General features: G+C 41.8%; 1 protein-coding gene across 1 annotated transcript in view; it reads left to right on the plus strand.

Moving 5' to 3' along the window:
* Positions 1-25,860, plus strand: part of LOC126198475 (unconventional myosin-IXa-like) — a 350,557-nt gene that overhangs the window by 89,148 nt on the left and 235,549 nt on the right. Inside the window, exon 7 of the mRNA XM_049934833.1 lies at positions 22,302-22,477. Coding sequence (XP_049790790.1) covers positions 22,302-22,477 — 176 coding nt within the window. The remainder of the gene's footprint in view (positions 1-22,301; positions 22,478-25,860) is intronic.

The raw sequence follows: 25,860 nt of genomic DNA on the forward strand, positions 1-25,860 counted from the left end.
GGATTTGATGAAGTGGTATATTATTATTTGGCTTATTTTTTCGTCTTAAATAAAAGAAAACTGTACAAAGCAGAAACACCAACACAAAGGTTCCAGATATACCTGTTCCTAGCATTATAATTTTAGTTTTGTGTTCACCTTTTAATTTTAAAACATGTTGCATCATAACATTGGCATCAATTTTGCCTTGCTGTGAATTTATGAACATATCTAATGACTTCAGAAGGGAACTGTCAAGGGAGTCATTGAGGTAGGACAGGTTTTGTGTAGGAAATGCTTGCATGGCGTTTTCTGAAAAAAGCAAACAACATGGTTATGAACCTACCAATCTCGTAAAAACAAAAACAAAGAAATGAAGGAATACATTGTTAACTACAAGATCTACATGTTTCTACGTTCAACTTTTCTTTCTTAAAAAATAAACCATTATCATTTATTAATTATTTACATATGTATACTACAGTCTACTAAGATTCAACTAGGACATTCGCACTCTTGGTCGAAGATTGTATGGTGGCATGTCTGTATGTTGTGCTGGCGTGGCCACTCTTTTTCCTTTACGGGAACTTCCTCCACCCTTCGGAAAAGCAGATACTATTGTTGAAGGAATTACATCTGGAGCGCCCTTGAAAGGTTTTAAACGACTTACATGCACAATGGTAGTTCGGGTGGGCAGTTGCAGTTTGACGTTGACTGGTGACGTGATCTCAATAATTTGATAAGGACCTCTGTAGTTTGTTACAAATTTCTTCGTTTTTCCTCTCGCAATATAAGGAGTTGAAAGCATAACCCACTGACCGATTTTGTAATTTGGATATTTAGCGTGGGTATTACCTAATCTTTCCTGTCATTCCAAAGCCTTTGTATTAGATTTTTGAACCTTTTTCCATACATCCTTCATCATTCGACTGAAATCTCGTACTGTTTCTCCGACTTTTCCGTTTTTCTGCCTGATTACATCAAAAGGGGACGGCATTTTTCTGCCATAGACCACTTCATAAGGTGACATGCCAGTTGCTTCATGCGTTTTGGCGTTGTATACCGACACGATTATTGGTAAATACGTATCCCAATTAGAATGTTGTTCGTTAATATAATAACTAAGCATCTTGCCAATTGTCCGATGAACTCTTTCTGTGCGCCCGTTGCACTGAGGGTGTAACGGAGTTGTGCGTAATTTGCGTATTTTTAATATGTGGCATAGCTGTTTCATTAATTCCGACATAAAATTAGATCCCTGATCTGTGATAATAGCTTCAGGTACGCCAAATTTAAGTATCCAGTTGTTAACTAAAGCTTGGGCAACTGTATTTGCTTGCTGATCTGGGAGACTCACCATAGCTAGATAGCGTGAAAAGTGATCTATAATTGTAAGAACGTACTTATTACCAGCCGGTGTTTTATGAAATGGCCCGTAGAGATCCACTCCGCAGATTTGATATGGACATGAAGCCTCGGGGAGCCTCTGTAAGGGTATTTTAGAACGAGAAAGTTCAGCTCGTTGTGTGCACGCAATGCAATTACGAACGTACTGCGCAACATCCTGCTTTCTGGTTTGCCACCAAAATCGCTCTGCTACACGTCTTTCGGTTGTCTGCTGTCCACCGTGTCCTGCAAGGATATGATCGTGGGCCTCTGCCATTATTTCTTGTCTAAGGTGTAGGGGAACAACAATTCGCGGTCCAAGTTTTGTTTTACGGCATAATACACCATCTTCAAAGCAAAATTGTTTTTGAGTTGCGTATTTTTTGCATTCTGTATCCTCATCTTGTGCCTTTCTCCAGTCCTCAGTATCTCGGCCTGTTGCTTCCAAAAGTGCTATTTTCCGACTTAGACAATCTGCATTCGTGTGTTTTTTGCCTGGTTTATGGATAACTTCGAAATCCATTTCGGAAAGACATAGGGCCCAACGGGTAAGACGACTAGATGGATCCTTTAATCCAAGCAACCATTTTAAAGCTGCGTGGTCTGTAATGACCTTGAATTTCCTACCGTACAAGTAGCATTTAAAGTATTTGATACCATAAATAACACTTAACAATTCTTTCTCCGTTGTGGAATAATTTCTTTCTGCTGTTGTTAGTTGTCTCGAAGCGTAGGCTATGGGGTGTTCCGCACCATTAATATTCTGACTCAAAACAACTCCTACTGAATGACCACTTGCGTCACAGGATAAAATAAATTCTTTATTATAATCTGGATAGGCTAATACTGGACTGTGTGTTAACTTATCTTTAAGGGTTTGAAATGCTAATTCACAATCTTCAGACCAATGAAATTTTGCACCCTTTTTCAATAATCGGGTTAAGGGTCGGGCAATTTCAGCGAAATTTTGAACATATTTTTGGTAGTACGATGCGAGACGAATGAAACTTTGTACCTCCTTAATGCGTTGTGGTGTTGGGAAGTCCTTAACTGCCGAAATTAATCGAGGATCTGTTTTAATTCCTTCCTCACTAATGACATGCCCTAGGTATGTAACCTCTGTCAATGCAAAAGTACATTTTTCCATATTTAATGTTAATTTAGCTTTTCTAAGTCTCTGAAAAACATTACGCAGACGCACAGCATGTTCATTAATGTCTTTGGAGAATACAATAATATCGTCTAGATATACACAACATTGTTGAGTTTTGAGTCCTCGCAATACTCCATCGAGTAGTCTTTGAAAAGTTGCTGGTGCATTTTTCAAACCGAAAGGCATTCTTTTAAATTGCCAATGGCCTACAGGGGTAGAAAATGCTGTTTTATGCCTATCTTCAGGTGCAACTTCCAATTGATGATATCCGCTACGTAGATCGATTGTTGAAAAGTATTTACTGTTACCCAAACTGTCAATGATATCTGTAATGTTTGGAAGAGGATAAACATCTGAGATTGTTTGTTAAGGTGTCTGTAGTCACAACAAAATCTATATCGTTTCGTACCGTCGGGAGACTTCTTTGGAATAATTGCGATATTTGAATTATAAGGCGAATCAGAATATTCTATAATTCCATCTTGTAGATGCTGTTCTATAAATTCATCCAGTACTGGCTGTAAGTGATGGGCAACTCTATAAGGCTTTCTATAAACTGGGGGGCTATTTCCTGTTGGGATCCTATGCTGTGTGATATCTGTTGCTGGCAGTGGACCTTCTGCATTAAATAAATTTTGAAACTCAACTAAAACTGCTTCTATCGTGTCTCTATCATTTCCTTTCAAATGCTCAATCTTCTGGCGTAATGCGGTTTTACAGGCGTCTGGTTTCTGACCATCATTAATATCTGACCAAATGAAATCTTCTTCTTCAAAAGTACTGACTGTAGCTACTAATATTCCCTTATGCAACTCTTTGTCCTCCACTCCAAAATTGTCAATATGTACCGGTACTTTTCTTTCTCCCTCAACGTCTTGAACCCGTACAACACTTCTACGTACAAAACAATGTGATATATCTAATTCCTCATTTTCCTCTAATGGCTCTATTAGACACACTGTATCTGTAGGTACTTCGGAGTCAACTGTCATCCAGAAAAGTTTTCCTGAGCCAGATGGTATCTGATCCCGCGAATCAACCTTCAAGGACGTTGCACGCAGTGTAGTTGATTTCGCCTTCCGGTTAGGGAAATCTTGCGGCAGAGGGCCCTTTGCAGCGGTGTCACCTAGCTGAAACACTATTCCGCTAAGTTCTACAGTTTGCTGTCTGAGGTCGATTTTAGCGTGATGTTTATTCAGGAAATCCAGTCCTAGGATCGCGTCGTACCCGTCAGTTACTTTTGTTACCACTTCTACATCTTCCTTAAATTGTACACCGTGAATATAGAAAATCAATGATGTACATCCTAATGACTTCACTGTACCTCCTCCTACTCCACTCAATCTATACCTTGGAGGGTCATATTTCTTTTCTCCAATACATTCATTACTTACTATTGATACGTTTGCGCCTGTATCCACTAGTATCCTTGCCTCTTTATCCTGTATGGTAGCAGATAACCAGCATTCCGCCTTCACATTCGCCTTAATGGCATGAAATTTTATTGGGAACGCCTGGCGGCGGTTCCGACATTCCCGTTGGAGTTTAACTGATTTCTATTTCCAAACACTTTCTTAGACCTGCATTCCTTGAATGTGTGACCTATTCTTTGACAATTAGTGCATTGAGGTTGTCTGCAATTTTTTGCTATATGTCCCTGTCGATCGCACCTAAAACATCGTACTCCTGCTGAAAACACATTTCGCTTCTCCTTGTATCTGGTGGCAATGTCTATTTCTTCGAAAGCCGTCGCCACAGATACAGCTTCAGCTAAATTTTTAGGAAACTCTGCCCTGACACGACGGGACGTTTCAGGAGGTAACCCACGTAAAAATGTATCCAGAGCTCTATTTTCTGCCTCTTGTAAAATAACTTTATTTGCTTCATCACTAGTTGTCAACTGATAGGTGTTAATATTAACTTTTCTAATCCTATCTACAAAACTTTCTAACAACTCGTTTTGCCTCTGAGTGATAGTGTTTAACTGTTCCCTATAAAATCTACAGCTGTTCTGTTTTTGAAAACGTTTAAGCAATCCTTTCTTCAATTCCTCAAATGTTGTAGCATTCCGTAATTTTTCATGGTATAATACGTGTGCTTTAGCCTCTCCTAGCAATCTTAACTTTGTCATTTGTAAGAGCTGTTCATCTGACCATGATCCTAACTTTGCAGCTGCTACTAAATCATCAAAAAAGGCTGTTATGTCCTCGCCAGGTTTACCTGAAAAAGGAGTTACTAAGGCTGCTGCTGAGGAATCTAGGGTGGGAGGGATTGCACTGGTTTGCCTAACCTCACACAACTGTTTAAATAATGCATTATTATCATTTTTAAGCTGTGCTTTTTGATTAACTAAGCTCTGAATAGCTTCATCAGTAGAAACCGCTTGTGGTGCTGATTCTGACTTTGTACGATTTCGTGTCATCATTTTACAAACTATTAGTTACACAATATTACCACACTGAATTCAAAAGATGTTTAAATATTTTCGACAAACTCTTAAAACTATGAGAGAGAATACACTTCTAAATAAAGAAAATATTACGACTGCTATGCAAACCTCTATCCTTTCACACATTAAACAATACTAACTGTGGACCTTTAGTGACTGTCATTCACACCTCATATTGAGCCAAGGGTTTTTTCTCTGACACCAAATGTAACAATTAAAACGGCTTCTGATACCAAATGTAACAGTTGTGTTACTAAATGTGACACTTCTGACACTAAATGTAACTGGGTTTTCTCTTTGGATGCAAGTCAATTGTCAGGATGAGCATTCTAAAGCATTCTGTCAGGGTGAAAATATTAAATAAATTGACTTTTCTCTCTTAACAACATGTGGGCAGGGTGGGTTCTTCCTTGGCTCGGGTATGAGGTCGAATGAAACATCATTTTTACATAAGATAACTTTTATTGAAGATTTGTACAACTGTATCTTACGGGATGTTCTGGTTCGGAGAGCGGCAGCTGTGTCGTTTGTGAAGTCTTCTGCTGCGGCGGCGGCGTCTGATTACGCGTAGCGGTGTGTATCTCGTGTCGCCGTCTCGCCCAGCTGACTGCAGACGCGCAGCACGAGGTGGCCCGTTTAATTATTGCGAGCGAAATCGTGCATCGGATGATACCTTGGGTGTCGCATCCCAGTGTTTCTCTTCTCTAAGCGGCCGCGTGTGTTCTGCGTCGGCCAGCGGAGCGGCGCGGCGGGGGAAGGCCAGTGTGGCGGACCCGAACCATGGACTCCCGCTTGCCAGTCTTCGGCTGTCAGGTCTTCATCCCAGCTCACAGGTGACTACTGATGTGAGGCCGTCTCCTTCCCGTCCTCACGAGTCACCCGGGTATGTAAAAACCAGACTTCAAGTACCTTTTAACTTCTGTCTTCTGGCGCCGCGGCTGCTGCTTGCTATTCCATTACAGTGGCGGACTTGTTGCGTCTGTGCATGATGCAGTCTCTTCTTGCATGACGGTCTTCAGCACCGAAACTGACTGAAAACTTCGTCTTCTTCGTCTCTTCTCTCCGTCTCCGTCTTCGTCTTCGTCTCCGTCTCCGTCTCAGTCTTCATCTGACTTCATCTGTCTCCGTCTTCATCTGTCTGGCCCACTGCGTCTCGCGTATTTATTCACTTCAGTTTACTGGAGGTGAATGACTTCACGGTCATTGCCTCGTCTGTCACGTTGAAAAGCTTCTCGAAGAATCTTCTTAACGTCGGTCGTTGGCTCTTGGAATGTAGGTGAGGGCCTTTGATCACATGTGACGACTGAGAAACACGTGAGCCGGTCATTGCCTCTTCTGTCACGTTGAAAAGCTTCTCGAAGAATCTTCTTAACGTCGGTCATTGGCTCTTGGGATGTAGGCGAGGGCCTTTGCTCACATACGACAACTGAGAAACACGTGAGCCGGTCGGGCGATGCCCTGACGGCTGAATCGACAGCGCCCGCTTATGTGGAACTTGCTGACTTCATGGTCATTGTCTTTTCTGTTCTGCTGTTTTGCCCGCTGAATGCCAGTATGTAACTCTCTAAACTAAACCAAGTTTTCCATTTATATCCTAATTTCTAGTTCACTTTGATTTCACTGATTTATTTACTTAAGTACCACTCAACAGTTAGCAAAAAGGTGAATGGCCTTTCAGATCATGATGCACAAATTTTAAGTCTAAAAGATTTTTGTGCTGCAACACATGTTAAATATAGTTACCAACTTTTTAGGAAAGCTGATCCAGTTGCTGTACAGACTTTTGTAAACCTTATCAAGGAACAAGAGTGGCAAGATGTTTATAATGCTGATACAGTAGACGATAAATATAATGCTTTCCTCAAGACTTTTCTCGTGCTCTTTGAAAGTTGCTTTCCGTTAGAACGTTCAAAACAGGGTACTAACACAAACAGGCAGCCTGGGTGGCTGACTAATGGGATAAGAATATCTTGTAGAACAAAGTGGCAATTACACTCCTGGAAATGGAAAAAAGAACACATTGACACTGGTGTGTCAGACCCACCATACTTGCTCCGGACACTGTGAGAGGGCTGTACAAGCAATGATCACACGCACGGCACAGAGGACACACCAGGAACCGCGGTGTTGGCCGTCGAATGGCGCTAGCTGTGCAGCATTTGTGCACCGCCGCCGTCAGTGTCAGCCAGTTTGCCGTGGCATACGGAGCTCCATCGCAGTCTTTAACACTGGTAGCATGCCGCGACAGCGTGGACGTGAACCGTATGTGCAGTTGACGGACTTTGAGCGAGGGCGTATAGTGGGCATGCGGGAGGCTGGGTGGACATACCGCCGAATTGCTCAACACGTGGGGCATGAGGTCTCCACAGTACATCGATGTTGTCGCCAGTGGTCGGCGGAAGGTGCACGTGCCCGTCGACCTGGGACCAGACCGCAGCGACGCACGGATGCACGCCAAGACCGTAGGATCCTACGCAGTGCCGTAGGGGACCGCACCGCCACTTCCCAGCAAATTAGGGACACTGTTGCTCCTGGGGTATCAGCGAGGACCATTCGCAACCGTCTCCATGAAGCTGGGCTACGGTCCCGCACACCGTTAGGCCGTCTTCCGCTCACGCCCCAACATCGTGCAGCCCGCCTCCAGTGGTGTCGCAACAGGCGTGAATGGAGGGACGAATGGAGACGTGTCGTCTTCAGCGATGAGAGTCGCTTCTGCCTTGGTGCCAATGATGGTCGTATACGTGTTTGGCGCCGTGCAGGTGAGCGCCACAATCAGGACTGCATACGACCGAGGCACACAGGGCCAACACCCGGCATCATGGTGTGGGGAGCGATCTCCTACACTGGCCGTACACCACTGGTGATCGTCGAGGGGACACTGAATAGTGCACGGTACATCCAAACCGTCATCGAACCCATCGTTCTACCATTCCTAGACCGGCAAGGGAACTTGCTGTTCCAACAGGACAATGCACGTCTGCATGTATCCCGTGCCACCCAACGTGCTCTAGAAGGTGTAAGTCAACTACCCTGGCCAGCAAGATCTCCGGATCTGTCCCCCATTGAGCATGTTTGGGACTGGATGAAGCGTCGTCTCACGCGGTCTGCACGTCCAGCACGAACGCTGGTCCAACTGAGGCGCCAGGTGGAAATGGCATGGCAAGCCGTTCCATAGGACTACATCTAGCATCTCTACGATCGTCTCCATGGGAGAATAGCAGCCTGCATTGCTGCGAAAGGTGGATATACACTGTACTAGTGCCGACATTGTGCATGCTCTGTTGCCTGTGTCTATGTGCTTGTGGTTCTGTCAGTGTGATCATGTGATGTATCTGACCCCAGGAATGTGTCAATAAAGTTTCCCCTTCCTGGGACAATGAATTCACGGTGTTCTTATTTCAATTTCCAGGAGTGTATATCAAAACGTTAGAAACAGTCAAAATTATATCAAAACGTTAGAAACAGTCAAAATCTAAATGCAGCAGCCCATTACAAACAGTATTGTAAGGTGCTTAAAAAAGTTATTAGGAAGGCAAAAAGTATGTGGTATGCAGATAGAATAGCTAAGTCTCAGGATAAAATTAAAACCATATGGTCAGTCGTAAAGGAAGTGGCTGGTCTGCAGAGACAGGTCGAGAATATAGAATCAGTGCGTAGTGGGGATGTCCGTGTTACTGATAAGTCGCATATATGTACAGTACTTAATAATCACTTTCTGAATATAGCAGGTGAACTAAATAGAAACCTAGTCCCAACAGGGAATCATATAGCGCTCTTAGAAAAAAGTGTTCCGAGACTGGTACCTGAAATGCTCCTCCATGATACTGACAAGAGGGAGATTGAGTTAATAATTAAATCACGAAAGACCAAGAACTCTCATGGATATGACGGGGTATCTAGCAGAATACTGAAGTATTGTTCCACGTATGTTAGCTCAGTACTTAGCCATATCTGTAACTTTTCCTTTAGGAGTGGTCGGTTTCCTGACCGATTAAAGTACTTGGTAGTGAAGCCACTTTATAAAAAGGGAGACAGGGATAATGTTGACAATTATAGACCTATTTCTATGCCATCGGTGTTTGCTAAAGTTATCAAGAGGGTTGTATATACAAGGTTACTGCAGCATTTAAATTCACATAATTTGCTGTCAAATGTACAGTTTGGTTTTAGAAATGGCTTAACAACTGAAAATGCTATAGTCTCTTTTCTCTGCGAGGTTTTGGACGGATTAAATAAAAGGTTGCGAACGTTAGGTGTTTTCTTTGATTTAACGAAGGCTTTTGACTGTGTTGACCACAAAATATTACTGCAGAAGTTGGAACATTATGGAGTAAGGGGAGTAGCTTACAATTGGTTCGCCTCCTACTTTAAGAACAGAAAGCAGAAGGTAATCCTCCGCAATATTGAGAGTGGTAATGATGTTCAGTCCCAATGGGGCACTGTTAAATGGGGCGTTCCCCAGGGGTCGGTGCTGGGGCCACTGCTGTTTCTTGTTTATATAAATGATATGCCTTCTAGTATTACAGGTGATTCAAAAATATTTCTGTTTGCTGATGACACCACCTTGGTAGTGAAGGATCTTGTGTGTAATATTGAAACATTATCAAATAATGTAGTTCATGATATAAGTTCGTGGCTTGTGGAAAATAATTTGATGCTAAATCACAGTAAGACTCAGTTTTTATAGTTTCTAACTCACAATTCAACAAGAACTGACATTTTGATCAGACAGAATGGGCATGTTATAAGCGAGACGGAACAGTTCAAGTTCCTAGGGGTACGGATAGATAGTAAGCTGTTGTGGAAAGCCCATGTTCAGGATCTTGTTCAGAAACTAAATGCCGCTTTATTTACCATTAGAACAGTATCTGAAATAAGTGACATTTCAACACGAAAATTAGTATACTTCACATATTTTCATACGCTTATGTCATATGGTATTATTTTTTGGGGTAATTCTTCTGATTCAAAAAGGGTATTTTTGGCTCAAAAACGGGCTGTTCGAGCTATGTATGGTGTAAGTTCGAAAACCTCTTGTCGACCCCTATTCAATAGTCTGGGAATTTTGACATTGCCCTCACAGTATGTATTTTCTTTAATGTTGTTTGTTGTTAGCAATATTAGCTTATTCCCAAGAGTTAGCAGCGTTCACTCAGTTAATACTAGGCAGAAATCAAATCTGCATGTGGAATGCACTTCCTTGACTCTTGTGCAGAAAGGAGTGCAGTATTCTGCTGCATCCATTTTCAATAAGCTACCACAAGAACTCAAAAATCTTAGCAGTAGCCCAAACACTTTTAAGTCTAAACTGAAGAGTTTCCTCATGGCTCACTCCTTCTATTCTGTCGAGGAGCTCCTGGAAGAGCTAAAAAATTAAGCAAATTCCAGTGTTACATTCTTGATTTTCTTTATTTAAACTAACGACTTGTCGCCTGAATATGTTTCTTATTTCATTTTATCTGTTTCTACAATCGTGTTATAATTTCATGTATTGACTCGTTCCATGACCATGGAGACTTCTCCTAAATGTGGTCCCACGGAACAATAAATAAATAAATAAAATGACTGTTCTTCAGCTGTATGAACTTTTTACAGGGTAGGTCTGCAACAAAGTGCTTTTGACTGCACCATTCAGGGTGTTTTTCAGGAAATTTCCAAAGCTTGATGCTGTATTACAAAAGAAAACTGTGTCACAAATGAACCTGGCTAACATAAAAGCCACAGTGCATTTTCAACAAAGATGGAGGCCATGTGCAACAATCCTTCAACTACTTCCAGTAAATAGATCGACATATGACCGCGTGCTCTTGCTTTAACAAGCTTATGTTAATCAGTTCTGACACGTGGTTGAAGTTCAATGCCTACTTGTCAGAAGCCAAATGATGCATAATCACATCAACCATAATCCTGGATTATGTTTACTATGAACATCAAATATGTTGATGCTGAGACAGATGTACCAGCAGTCGCATATATATATAGGGAATAAACTTCAAATTACTTGTCCCTGTTCAGCAATGGTTATTATCAACAAAAATATTGTCTATCGAGGTTGAAATTGAGCCTGCTTGTAAAATGGTCTTGACACAAATAGCAGGCCTAGATGAACTCTAAGTTAATTATTGAATGTTTTTACCAGTCACTTGATTCCACTGTAACCGTTGTAGAATCATTCAAGGAAACACTATGCTCAGTAGTGCAGAAATAACCAGATCATGCAGTATTAGTTGGAACCGACTTCAGCCTGCCAAGTATAGACTGGGGTGTCTATGGATTCACTGCAGGTGGTATATAGACAGTGTTGTCAAGTTTTTTGGAACACATTTTCCAAAAACTGCTTTGAATGAATAGTTAAACAACCCACACACAGTGTAGTTATTTTAGACCTTGTTGCTACGAACAGGCCTGACCTTACTGACAGTGTCAGTATAGAGGTGGGGATTAGTGATCATGTTGTCAACATGACGATGATGGTTACTAAAGTTAATAAATCTGTGAAGACGGCTAGGAGAATATTTATGTTAGAAAAAGCGGATAATCAGTTATTAGCATTCCACTTAGACAATGAATGGACAAAATTTAGCTGCCGTATGACAGACTTAGAGAATTAGGGGCAAAGTTTCATTTGACTTTAAATTGCATTCTGTTGTGTCCTGCCTACTCCTCAAATATGGGGTGCCTAGGAATCCTGCTTTCTTGGATTGCTATACAACATTTCATGCAAATCGTATTAATGACTTTTTATTATGGTATGATAAATGTTAATACTTAACTTTGAGAATTTACAATGGTGTGTCACAAGCAATGGGCGACAGACAAAATAAGAAAATCTCATCAGTATACACAACACCTAATACAAGTGAAACAGTACAGTTCCTAAGTCGCTGCTGTAGAGCCTGTAGAACTGCTAGTCTTCAATTGGGCTGCGGCCAGGCGGCGCGGCGCTTATGTTCTCTTCACTTTGAAGCCGCTGCTATCTCGGTGTCGTCCTAGAGAGGGTTCAGTCACCGTACAACTGGCTGACATCTTCTTCACAGCCCTCTTTGCTCTACCGTTTCTGATGGTGCGCCGGTGCTTTTTACATCAGAACATTCTCATTCTCAGCTATGGCTGCAGGGGATGTCAGGCCTTCAGTCGTACCACGCCATCCGGCCTTCGCTCTGGCGGAAACGTCCCCCGGAAAACGACCAGAAGGGTATGCGTCCACCTCCTGAAGACCACAACCAGATTTAGAGGGCATAGGCTGCTGTTGTGCGGACGGGTTCAGCTCCATTGATAGGACGAGAGGCGGCAGAGGCTCCGTCTTCATGGGGCCGTCCCTTGGTGTCGTGATGACACCCTCTGGCAGTTGCTGTCCTCGGGATCCGTGAATCTGGGGTAGAGACATTGAAGGATCATTGTGCACCTGACAGTGGTGAATTTGATTGTGATGTCGGCGCTGCAATCTGTCTGGGTCTGAAATGAGATAATGTGTACACCAAGTCGATGAAGGATCTCACCTCATCTCCACCGTCTGCTGCCGCTGAAATGGTGTAAAAGACAATATTATGTGTCGCGAAGTGATACTTGCGGCCTTCCATCGGCACTGGATGCTGAGGAGGGTGGAGCAGTGTTTGATGGCAGTGGCCAAGAAGCAATTCTTCCGGCGGCGGTCCATCTCGTGGATGCAAAACAATAGGAGCCAAGAAACAGTTGCAATGCTTGTTCCCTCGTGTGTTCGGTCAAAGTTTGGCTATCTGCTGCTTGAAAGTTCTGACAAAACGTTCTGCTTCACCCTTTGACTGTGGATGGAATGGTGCACTAGTTGGATGCTGTATGCTGTTGCGTTCACAGAATATTTCAGATTCATTTGACGTGAACTAAGGGCCGTTGTCTGACACTATGACTTCAGGTAAACCTCCGAGACAAAAAATAGTGGACAACACCTGAATTGTGCTATGTGATGTTCTTGAGTTCATTGGCACAGCAAAAGGAAAGTTCCTATACAAGTCAACCACAATCAACCGATGAGTGTTCCAAAAAGTCCCTACAAGGTCTATGTGCACACGTTGCCATGGTGATCGTGACTTAGGCCAAGGAGAGAACTTTTGTGGCAGAGCAAACTTATTTTCCGCATGTGCGTGACACTGTGATGTCATCTGTTCTTTGTGGGTGTCCATACCCTGCCAAGTACAGTTTCGATGTGCTAACTGTTTTGTACGAACAATCCCCCAGTGTCCTTGGCAAAATAAGTGCAACACTTCTTTTTGCAAAGCTTTAGGGATCAACACATGTGACTGTCCACTGTCATTTTGAACAAGAATCACACCTTACTGCATAGTGAGGTTATGCTGACGTGCAAAGTATTGACGCACTACAGAGTTCTTGATGCTGTGCAGTGAGCGAGGCCAAGATATGTGAATGTATTGTAGCAAAATGTTCAAATTTGAATGAGCTTCCCCCGACTGTCCTGTTTTCCTATAGTTCAGAGGAAAGGAATGAAGCAATTCTGAATCCTGAGCATCGATGTGACAGCAAGATTCAGCAGAAGTGTCAAAGTCTGTATCAGGGCCAGTCACAAGACGGGAAAGTGCATTCGCCTTGTCATGTTTAGCCGTCAGATGATATACAATATCGTACTGGTATTGAGGCAACAACAAAGCCCATCTTTGCAATTTTTGGGCATTTCTTACAGGAACTGGCTTCGTCGGATGAAACAAGGACTGCAGTGGCTTTTGATCTATTACTAAGAAGAATTTTCTGCCATACAAATAGTGGTGGAATTTGTGACACCACACACAGTAGCCAATGACTCCTCCTCTATTTGTGAATAGTTAACACTGAGCTTTGGGAACCCTTTTGATGCGGAAGCAGTAGGCATGTTTTTATCACCAATTCTGTGCGAAAGCACTGCACCGATTCCGTAAAAGGAAGCGTCAGCTTGCAATAAGACTGTTTTTTCAGGATCAAAGTGCACAAATCATTGATCACTGAGCAATGCATCTGTAAGTTTTTGAAAAGCTTCTTGGCACTCAGCTGTCCAAACAAACAGGACATTCTTGCAATGCAAGCGATGCAGTGGAACTGCGATTTGCGCAGCATTTGGTATGAACCAAATATAAGAGTTCATTTTCCCTAAGACTGACTGTGATTCCGTGATATTGTGAGGAACTGGCAAGTCGTGGATGGATAACAAATGTGACTAAATAGTATGTATACCTCGACTGTTTATGACATGACCAAGATACTGCAACTCAGATGTAAAAAAAAAAAATCACACTTGTCCAGTCTACACTTGTCCTGCATCAGATAACACAAGAAACAAAAGACACAAATTTGCGATATGTTTTTCAAGTGTACGACCTGCTACGACAATATTGTCCACATAGTTTGAACAGTGCGGTACTCGAGCAGTTAGCTTTTCCAGATACTGTTGGAAAATGGCGGATGTGGAAGCACTTCCACAAGCAAACACAAATATTTAAACAAGCCCAAATGAATGTTGACAACACACACTTTTTGAGATTCTTCGTCTAGTGGTATTTGAAGATATGCGTCGTGCAAATCAATTTTTGAAAAGTAGCAATGAGGACCTAATCTGTCCATGAGATCCTCTGGGTGTTGCAATGGATACGTATCAATCACAGTTTTTGGGTTGACTGCAGCCTTAAAGTCAAGACAGAGTCGAATGTGACCTTAAGGTTTGGGGAGCAAAACCAGTGGACTTGCCCATTGACTATCTTGTATGGGCGCAATAGCTCTGCTACCATGCAATTCTTTAAGTTCAGCAGCGACTTCGTCCCATAATGGAAAAGGAACAGTTCTGGCCTGGCAAAATTTCAGCTGAGCATTGTTTTTCAGAGTAATATGTGCAACAAAATTGTTAGCCTTGCCTAAATCGTCAGGAAAGAGTTCCGGGCATTCTTTCAGCAAGCTAACGACACTGTCTTTTGCATTGAATGCAGACATGGACAACACATTGGCCTGAATTTTAAAGCCAAACAAGTCAAATGAATCAAGGCCAAATATGTTCTCACAGTCGCTTGATTGTAGCACTATTGTGCTACAATTGAACGCAATACGTGGCAGGAAAAGTACATTTTCCTAGAATGGGAATGTCTTGTACATTATAAGCCATCAGGTGCATATTAGTTTTAGACAGGTGTGGGGAGCCGGACAGTTCATATGTGCTACAATTCAGCAGTGTAATAGAGGCACCCATGACCAACTGAAATTTCATGTTTTCCACTAATAAGCAAATGAACAAAAAGTTCGTTGGACTGGCATAGCACCGAAGAAACTGTTTGCTTCTATTTTTAACCCTGTACGCACCTGACCAGAAGTCTTGTTCCTCCTGCCACCGAACTTCACTAACTCCCACTGTATCTAACTTTAACCTATCCATTTCTCTTTAAATAAGAAAAAAGTAAAAGAATGGGCCTGTGTAATTGCAGACCAATGTGCTTAACATGAGTTTGCTGCAGAATTCTTGAACACATTCTGGGTTCGATTATAATAAATTTCCTTGAGACAGTAAAGCTTCTGTCCACAAGTAAGCATTGATTTAGAAAGCATCAGTTGTTAGAAACTCAGTTTGCTGTTTTTCACATTATGTCCTACAAACAATGGATGGAGGGCAACAGGCAGACAGATTCTATATGCCTAGATTTCTGGAAAGCATTTGACTAGATGCCCCACTGCAAACTGTTAACAAAGGTACGAGTGTTAGAAATTAGATCCCAGATTTCTGAGTAGCTGGAAGACTTCTGAAGTAATAGAACCCAGTATGTTGCATTCAGAGAGAAGGATATCGTCAGGAATGACCCAGAGAAGTGTGATACGACTGCTCTGATTTATGGCTGTTTGCTGATGATGCTGTAATATACAAGAACGTGTTGTCATTGCGTGAGTGTAACAGTGTACGAGATAACTTAGATAGAATTTCTAGTTGGTGTGATGAATGGCAGCTTGCTGTAAATGTAGAAAAAATGTTAGGTAATGTGGATGGGTCGTGGGGGGGGACCTTTAACGTGACTACAGCATTAGTAGGGTGATTCTTGCACATTCCCACCAATTCAATATCTAGGCGTAATATCAATATCTAGGCGTAATGTTGCATAGCATTATGAAATGGAATGAGCGTGTCAGGTTGATTGTAGGGAAGGCAAATGCTAGACTTTCATTGGGAGGATTTTGGGAAAGTGTAGCTCTTCTGTGAAAGAGGCAGCATATAGAATTCTAATGTAACCCATTCTTATTGTTTGACTGCTCAGGATCCCTACCAGTTCGGATTCAAGGAAGACATCAAAGCAGTTCAGAGGCATGCTGCTAGATCTGTTACCAGCAGCACCTCAGGGGTCACACTTTATGACTGTTTGTGGCATTTAATCTCCATATTGTACATGCTCACTGAGAGTTGAAATGATGAGGTTGATTATTACTCTGATCTTCAAAGCAGCAGTCTTTCTGTGATCCACAGTACATGTGAACCTGGTCATTTCTCCTAGTCATGACATAGTTTTTACTTGAATACAATAACATTTATGTAATTTGAAAATGTGAAGTTCTGTTTTATATTGTGTCATTGTTGGGGTTGGGTTGGATTGTTTGGGGGAAGAGACCAAACAGTGAGGTCATCAATCTCGTCGGATTAGGAAAGGACGGGGAAGGAAGTCGGCCGTGCCCTTTCAAAGGAACCATCCCGGCATTTGCCTGGAATGATTTAGGGAAATCATGGAAAACCTAAATCAGGATGGCCGGACGCGAGATTGAACCGTCGTCCTCCTGAATGCGAGTCCAGTGTGCTAACCACTGCACCACCGCGCTCGGTGCGTGTCGTTGTTCTTGCTGTTTTTGTTGTCTTATGCTCAGAATGATTCATGGAGCTGAACAACAGGATTGTCTTGGACGATAGTTTCCCATGCCATCAGTTTTGACTGGGTTGTCTTTTTTTTTGTTGAGCAGTTCACAGTACACCTTAATTAGAATTCCTCACCCAAGTTCCATGATGTCGGGTAAGCAAAGATATTGCTTGAAATTTTTTTTCAAAGTTGAATGGCACCACTCCATTGACTACTGTTTTGATTTTGTGCTGGTGTAGGATATTGATATTTCACTGTCTCTGCGGAAAAACAAATTGTCTCCATCTTGTCGATAGTAATTCAAAACTGTTCACTTGTTTGAAATTCTAAGCTTTTCTTGTTGATCGGTAAGCATGTTCAGTACTCAGCTTACAAACAGTTTGTGATATCTCAGCTTTTCCTCGACAACAGTGCAAATAGAGGTGTGTCCAACATAAGGAAAAACACCAGTACTCAGTGAGTCATAATGCATATTTGTATGGCCACTTTTAAAGTCTCAACACTGTTGTCCAACCTTTCCTTCACTCACTACCCTAAGACCATAGACTAGGCACAACTCCTGATAATTCTGAGCAGCTGCAGATACAGTTGCAACAAATACTGCTGGTGGGAGCAACAATTTTTGAAGTCATTTTTCCTTTCATCCACAGCCAAATGAATATTGAATCATATCAGTAAATTTTGTGGCTTCATAATCAGTCAGTAGGTACAAGGAACTCAGTGCAATGTTACTTATTTTTGGACAGTTGTCTTTTATTCCTCTTCCAATCTGTGTGTGCGAGTGTGTGTGCTTTTTGATTTTTAACTGTTGTCCACAAAATTTTAATTTAGCTGACTTGAAAATGAACAGTTTTTTTTAAAGTGTGAAAGATACAATGAGGTTATTGGAGCTCATATTTGGTTTGAAACTGTTGTGGCTACCACACAGAATGGATCTAAATATAGGGTCTCCCCTGACACTGAACATCTGGAAGTGTCTTAATTACAGGTCTTGGGGAGCAGACAGGTCCTAGTTAGATTATGGCTGCACTGTTTATAGATCAGCAGGACATCCCACAAGAGTATCAATATTATCCACAATGAGGGGATCAAAGTGACCACAGGTACTTGCAACACTAGCTCTAAACCTAGCGTCCTATGTGTTGGTGCTGTGGAGCCACGATTTGTTGTCTGATGGCAGTTCGTTGAGGTGCATCAAGCATATAAGTTCTTTATTATCCCAGAATCACCAGTATGTCGAACTGTTACATGTCAAACCATGGAAGCAATTTTCACAAATTGTCCATTAGCAGCGAAGCCATTTGTGATCTGTAGAAACCACAACCCATTGCATTTGGTATGAGATGTCTGAGCCAGGGTTGGAATGATCGCCAGCTTGGCTACTGAAGGCCCTTGAATAATTTTGATTTATTGAGGCGTAGTAGAGACTGCACTCCTGCCTATGTATTTAATATGACGTTCCTTTGAAGTTTTAAATGAGCACGACAACTATATAGCTGCACTTTGATTCTTTGAGTGTTCTTAAGTCTATATAATATATGTACTCAGCAAACAGAAGTGTCCTGAACAACCAAGACTCCGTTCTTCGCCTACAAGGGCTAGGAATGGAGATGTCATTCTGCTCGGAACAACTGTATGACACATTAAAATCTTCAGGAAACATGGGAATTCTTTCAGTAATTTTTGGGTTTGCAGTTGGATCGCATCAACATTCTGCTACAATATTTCGTCCCAGAGATGTCCGGCCGTCCTCAGGTGAGTAGGTGAAGTACTGAAGAGACCTGTTGCAGTCATGGTATTTATAGTGAATTCTGCACATGCGAATCGTACTGACGGATTGCGGTGCATGTTAGGAGGTGACATGCTCAGCACAGCCAAGTTATGTGTGCTGTCCTCAGTAGTGACGTAAAAACAGACTAATCACCGAGTATCGACTGAACATGTTGATTCCGTTGTGACCGCATAATTTAATAATTGGATTAATTTTTATCCAGCTGAAAGCCGGTATCACAATTCATTAAATTATCAGCAAGACGTATTTCCATGGATTCTTTAATTACAGAGTCCCAGAAGCTGGAAACTGGTGCTAAAATTTTGGTATTATTGTATTCCATTGAATGTGCCATGGAAATGTAATGTTCTGCCACATCTGATTTTAAAGGTTGCCGCAGATGGTGTGTCTTTAAGTGTTCTACACAGCGTTCCTGGACCATTTGTGTCATCTGACCTATATATGCAGAGCCACACTCACAGGAAATTTTATAAACACCCGCCTTCCTTAATTGTAAATTGTCTTTAACGGATCCGACTAAGGCCTTGCTCTTTGCTAGTGGGCGGAAGATGACATTAATATTATTCTCCCTAAGCAATTGGCCTATTTTAGGAGACACATTCCCAGCATATGCTGTAGTTGGATCCATTAAAGACGATTTACAGTTGAGGTAGGTGAGAGTTTATAAATCGGAATCAGAAGGACAGATCCTCTCTTGTTTCAATCAGATCTGTTTTCATGGACAGTACTCCACAACTTGGAAGGAGGCAATATTAATTCCCTTCTGGAAACCAGGCAAGGACCAGAGCACCCCTAACAGTTACCGGAGTGTAGCCCTTAACAGTTGTACGAGTAAGTCAACTGCCAACTCGTCTGTCTACTCGAAACCCGAGTTCACCTGAGCCACTCCCAGTGCAGTTACAAAATAATATTACTGGAGATGACGATACAGGAGTCCTTTTCATGCTGGAACCATTTGGTTTGTGTGTTTTTTTGACTTCGATAAAGCATATGATACTACTTGGAGGTACAACATCCTTTGCAACTTCATGAATGGGGACTACTTGGATGCCTGCCGCTTCTTATCCAATCCTTACTTGAGGACTGGCGTTTTCGATATCATGTAGGTGATGGCTTGTCTGACTGCTATACACAAGATAATTGGGCCCCCAAGGCAGTGTCCTCAGTGTTACATTGTTTGCCATCGGTATCAGTGGCATTTCCTCTGCAGTCAGGAGCCTTGTCAAATGGTCTTTGTTTGTGGATGATTATGCAATCGTCTACTCTTCCTCTGATCTTACAATGACAACAAGGTAGCTAGAGCTGACCATTAGGAGCCTGGAAACCTAGGCCAGGCAACTGGTCTTTTGGTTCTCACCCAAGAAGACCACATGTGCTCATTGAAGTTTTACCCAACCAGTGCTCACAATGGAGGACAGTATTTTACATTTTCAAGAAACTGTGCACTTTTTGGTTTTATTATTAGACTCAAAATTAACATGGCTCCCACGTCTGAAAGACTTACAAACAAAGAATGTCCAGTCATTGAATATTTTGAAATACCTTAGCTCCTCTAGTTTTATAGGGCATTTGTTCGATCACATTTAGATTATGACAGCATGGTTTACGAATCAGCCCATTCTTCCTACTTCAAAATGTTAGATGCTGTCCAACATGAGGGTATTCGGATGTTGACTGGAGCCTTTCGGACCATCCCAGTTCAAAGTCTCTGTGCAGAGGCTGGTGAACCACCGCCCTGGATTCGGCAACGTATCCTTTTGGCTCAACAGGTGCTGAAAATATCAGTGTCACCTCAGACATTGACATTTAGTTTAATGGTCCAATCTACATTTGAACGGTTTTTCAGGAATTGGCTCCTTACAACCAAGCCATTTGGAACAGACTGTGTCAAGCATCTGGATCTATCAGGCATCAAAATACACAGCCAAGGATGGAGTGCATTGCTGCCTTGGCGTCTTCAGTGGCCCAAAGTGATTTTAGCTTTACACAATACAAGAAAACTTGTACTCCAGATTATGTTTTTACAACTGTGTTTTCGTCCAGTTTAAGTATGTACCACAGTTTTATTGTTATTTATACAGTTGGATCCCAGTAAGAGTGTGTCCTCTGTTGTTCTAATGTTTTCCCTGATAGGATCTTCAAAATGCATCTTCCAGAACAATTTGCAAATTACAGTGCAGAATTATATTGCATTCTGATGCCACTGAAGATTGTTCACAGACATCACCGGACAAGGTTTCTTGTCTGGTCCAGACTCACTTAATGCACTGCAAGCACTTCACCAAAGGTATCCAGTAGACAAGACGATTCAGCTCTTCCATGACTCCTTACAGTGGCTCCAACACCATGGCAAGAAGGTGATCTTTTGCTGGTTACCTGGCCACATTGGAATACAGGGCAATGACATGGCCGACAGAGCCGCTAAGGAAGCTTGCCAGGATTGTACTGTCCATCAATGTCCCATCCCATTGCACGTCATCATCCCATTTTCTGACAGACGTACCATGCATCAGTGGGAGACTGAATGGCCGTAGGTGACAGAAAACAAACTGCTGTCACTCAAATTGATCACAAAGGCATGGAAGACTTCATGTCAGCCTCACTGCTGGAAGGAGGTTCTGCTTACTAGACCGTGCATCGGAAATAGCCCTTTAACACATTGCTTCCTCCTTCGGTGGGAGGGTCCACTAATCTGTGAAGTCTGAGGCATGCCACTTACAGTTCAACACATTGCGGCCATGTGGGTCCTTTATAATGATACTAGGGCCCTCAGTCTCGATGGAGATCTGCCCACAATCCTTGCAGATACTGATTCCAGTGTTACAAGGGTGGTGAAATTTTGTGAATTGTCAGGCCTTATCACTAAATTGCTGGGAAGGGCAGTAGACTTTAATACGCGATAAACTGCTTCACATGTGGGGACAGCCTTCATCCCCATCCATGAAATTAGCATGCTGACTTTTCGTCAGGGTGCTGATGACCATGATGTTGAGCACCCCTCACTTCAAATTATTATCATAATCATCATCTATCCTCTTCTTGCTGGGCATCTGACCAGGAAAAATAAGAAATAGTGCCCAGAACATTACAACACCTTAAATGTCTCTAAATCTAGATGTACAAAATGAAATGATTAAGCTAACAAATAAACCAAGGAGAACTTCAGCATCGTAAAAGTAACTTTGAGACTAAAAAAGATCCTGTTCTGTACCTTCAATGAAGACATTAATTTTTAGACCATCACTTTGTCTGAAATTGACTTCATTTCCAGTAATCTTCTATTCAGAAACAATCGGTTGCATTGTTTTTGAGAAGAGTTATTATGAGACTAGCAACTAATTATTGAAATGTCACTTTTCTGAAAAAGAAAGGAAACAGTGCGTCAGATTTTTACTGATAAAATGCATTTTAGGTAATGCTCTTTGAAATGAATGATAAGCCTCACAGTAACAACACTCTGCTTTAGAGAAAGAACAACATATAATAAATGAATTTACAGGAAAATGTGACAAAATATTGTTATTAGCATAGCAATTTCTAATAGTGAACCAGACACTGTTCTCTCCCTCTCTCTCTCTCTCTCTCTCTCTCTGTGTGTGTGTGTGTGTGTGTGTGTGTGTGTGTGTGTGTGTGTGTGTGTGTGTGTGGACGTGCATAGCAACTGAATGTGATTTGTAATTTTTTTTTTTTTTTTTTTTCCAGGCAATTGCTGCACGTGATGCAATGGCAAAGTGTTTGTATGGTGCCTTGTTTGATTGGATTGTCATGCAAGTAAATCATGCTCTGTTATCAAAAAAGGACACACTGCGAGATCATCAGGGAAATTCAATAGGTGTTCTTGATATTTTTGGGTTTGAAGACTTTGGTTTGTGTAACAGGTAATTATATTAGTAGTCATAATAATGAGTAGTATTTTTAGTCTGCTGTCACATTTGGAATTCAGAATTCTTGACTGAACTGTTTTCATTTTAATATTTATTCACTGCTTACTGCCTCAGGTCATAGTTTTTGGTTAGGTTATTGATTAACTTGAATTTAAAACTGTGTTTGATCTCAGATGTTCAGGAGCAAACCTGAAATATAGTTCAGTTGCAATGCATCGGTTGGACTGGCCGACCAGTACGGTTGCAGGTTTGAATCCTGGCTTGGGCATGGATGTGTGTGAGGTCCTTAGGTTAGTTAGGTTTAAGTACTTCTAAGTTCTAGGGGACTGATGACCTCAGAAGTCAAGTCCCATAGTGCTCAGAGCCATTTGAACCATTTTTTGGTTGGACTTCCAAGCATAACATTTCCACCCACCGACCTTTTTAACAGTAAAAAGAGTCTTCTGCATTTAACTCTATTGATTAGCGATGCTCAGAGTGTGCCCTGCAGAGCCATGGTGCTCCGCAAGGCCTCCATGAGGCTCTGCCAAAATAATATCAATGTGATGACTAAAGCATGTCAGGTTTTGTCAAATACTGAAAATAAAGGCTGTTGTAAATGTATCAGTGTTGACAGTATCAGGAGAAGTACATCAACAAAAGAAGAAGGTTTGATTGCTACTCACCGTAAAGATGACTTGGTGAATTGCAGACTGGCACAACGAAAAGATTGTTCCATCCGAAGCTGTCTGCAGGAAAGCACACACGCGTGCCCACACACACACACACACACACACACACACACACACACACACACACACACACACACACAAAAAGAAGGCACATCTCAGGCACTCATGACCACAATCTCTGGGAGCTCGGGCCAGAATGCTGGAGATAATGGTCTTATGTGCTTGCTTGTGTGTGTGTGTGTGTGTGTGTGTGTGTGCGTGTGTGTGTGTGCGTGTGTGTGTGTGTGTGTGTGTGTGTATGTGTGTTTGTGTGCGCGCGCACGTTTCTTCTTTTCTGAAGATGGCGTTGGTCAAAAGTTACATTGTAACAGTCTTCTTGTTGTGCCTGTCTGCAACTCAACGTGCCTTCTTTATGGTGAGTAGCAATCTATCCCTTTCCTAACTTGTTGATACCCCAACTTGGAGTTTCCATTGTTTCACATCAGTGTTGGTTTTATAAAAGTTATTTTTTCTCTCAGTTTTTAATAGCCGAAAATGAGGCAGCAAGCAGCATAATAAATACACAATAATGCTACGATCAAAAACTACAAACAAAAGAATTCAGCTTGTATGAGTAGGTATGTGGCGACTAGGTACTTGCCTGACACTACACGTGATACAGCGGCCGTGCTGAATGCTTCACCCCCTCCCCCCAGTACCTCACCCCTCTTTTTCTTTCCACTTGCCATGTCATTTACACATGCCGCAAACATTCCACTAAGCTCTCTCCAGCTCTATCTCCAGATCTATCTCATCAACAAACACCTCGAACCGCCTCAATGGATTTTTGTTGCTTCGCTACCTGTAGCTTCACCAGCAGGGGTCTCAGACCATAGTATACTCGATTTGTGTTTGTTATTGAATGCAGTTGAAAAATTCATTGTCTTTTGGCGCTATTATTCTACATTTACCACATTGAAAAATTAAACAGTTGACTTTAAAAGATAGAATGGAGGGTTGGCTTCAAGGTGTTGCAACAGAATCTTGCCTTGAAAGTTCAAAGGAGTCTTGCCCATAAGATGTGCCATCAAACTCAAAGACTTCCAGTAAAGATCCATTACAACCTTAAACTTCTTGCCATGTAAATAACAGCGAAAGTATGCAGTCCCATATATAACTGCTAGCATTTCCTTTTTTGTAGTGCGGTAGTTATGCTCCACTCTGTTCATTTGCCTGTAGTCTATTATACTCTCTGCCAACTGTTGAGTTATAAACTCTTCCATTAGGGGCTTTCTATAAACTTGCACATTGGTACCTGTAGCATAACATGTTGCTGGTAGAGGACCCTTCATCTTAAATAAATCCATAAATTGTAGTAGCAAAGCTTCCATTGCCTGCCGATGCTATCTTGCAAGTGACCAACTTTTTTGTGTAACACTTCTGCATTGACAGTTCACTTGTGACTATGATCATCGCATGACCTATCAATATCCTCTACCTCTAATACCTCTGAAGTGGTAATGACTAAGCCCTTTGGCAGACTAACTGTGTCCCTTCCGAAGTTATCCAAGCTTACAGGAATTGTAAATTCACCTTTAATACTACGTGTGCACACTACGCATCTTTGCCAAAACAGTGCATTTTGTATAACTCTTCATTTTTCGACAGTGGCTCTACCACATGTCATGCTTCATCTGGTAAATAAGTATCAACATAAATGCTAACGTTCTGTTCCTGCTGGTATTTTATCGTGGGAACCAATGTTTAGCGCATATGTTTACAGTTGTAGTTGGCAGCACCTTCATTGGCGATGCTCCTTGTGACAATGCCTCGGTTGCAGCTATACCCTCCAATGAAGATAAAATCTCAATGAATCGTACTTTATACTTCAAAAGACGAATTTTGACATGACATTTGTCAAGAAAATCTAGTCCAAGAATTGCTGAATATCCTTCACCCATGTATGGTAATGCTTTTATGTGGACACAAAAATTTCTAATTCTCATACTAAAAGTAAGTAGTGTCATACCTAAGAACTACATGATATCGTCACCGACTCCATGTAATTTTTAGCATGCAGACAAAAGTCTCTTCCTGCCTGCAAGGTCCAGACTGATGACTGATACGTGTCCACCAATTTCCACCAGAAATTTATGTTCCTTGCCTGCCACAAAACGTGCCAGTAACGTTCTGTCTGTGCTTCTGTTTGTGCCCACCAACATTTGAAACATTCTCATTTGTATTTTACTGTGGCTTTCCATTGACATTGTTTTTCCTGCCTTTAATTTCCACAGCTCTGCGCTTGATATTGAACTCTTGAACTCGTCCACACTTATATCTTTCAGGTTGCCAACATTGCTTCACTACATGATCTTTACACTCACGTTATAATGCTTTAACTCTGAAGTAAGGACACAGTGGTCTGTACATACTCTTCTGGCGATGTCAGTGTCTTCCAATTGCGTAGTAACCCTAAGAGCTGCAGCCAAGTCCCCAGAATTTTCCACCCTCACTGTACATGATATCTCTGTAGGGATACCACATAGAAAAACATCCTCATCCGTATTTTTGTCTTCTAGCACCAAGACTCTTATCGACTTCTACATTTTGCTCACTTGGTATATCTGTGCATTTATATTTCAGATCCTACCTAAAAGGCTTCCACTGATTTCTTATTCTTTTACATTAAAGTACTCAATTTTTCTTGAAACAACCTTGTGCTATTTT

The sequence above is a fragment of the Schistocerca nitens genome, chromosome 8 (genome assembly GCF_023898315.1).
Source record: "Schistocerca nitens isolate TAMUIC-IGC-003100 chromosome 8, iqSchNite1.1, whole genome shotgun sequence".
NCBI classification, from domain to species: domain Eukaryota; kingdom Metazoa; phylum Arthropoda; class Insecta; order Orthoptera; family Acrididae; genus Schistocerca; species Schistocerca nitens.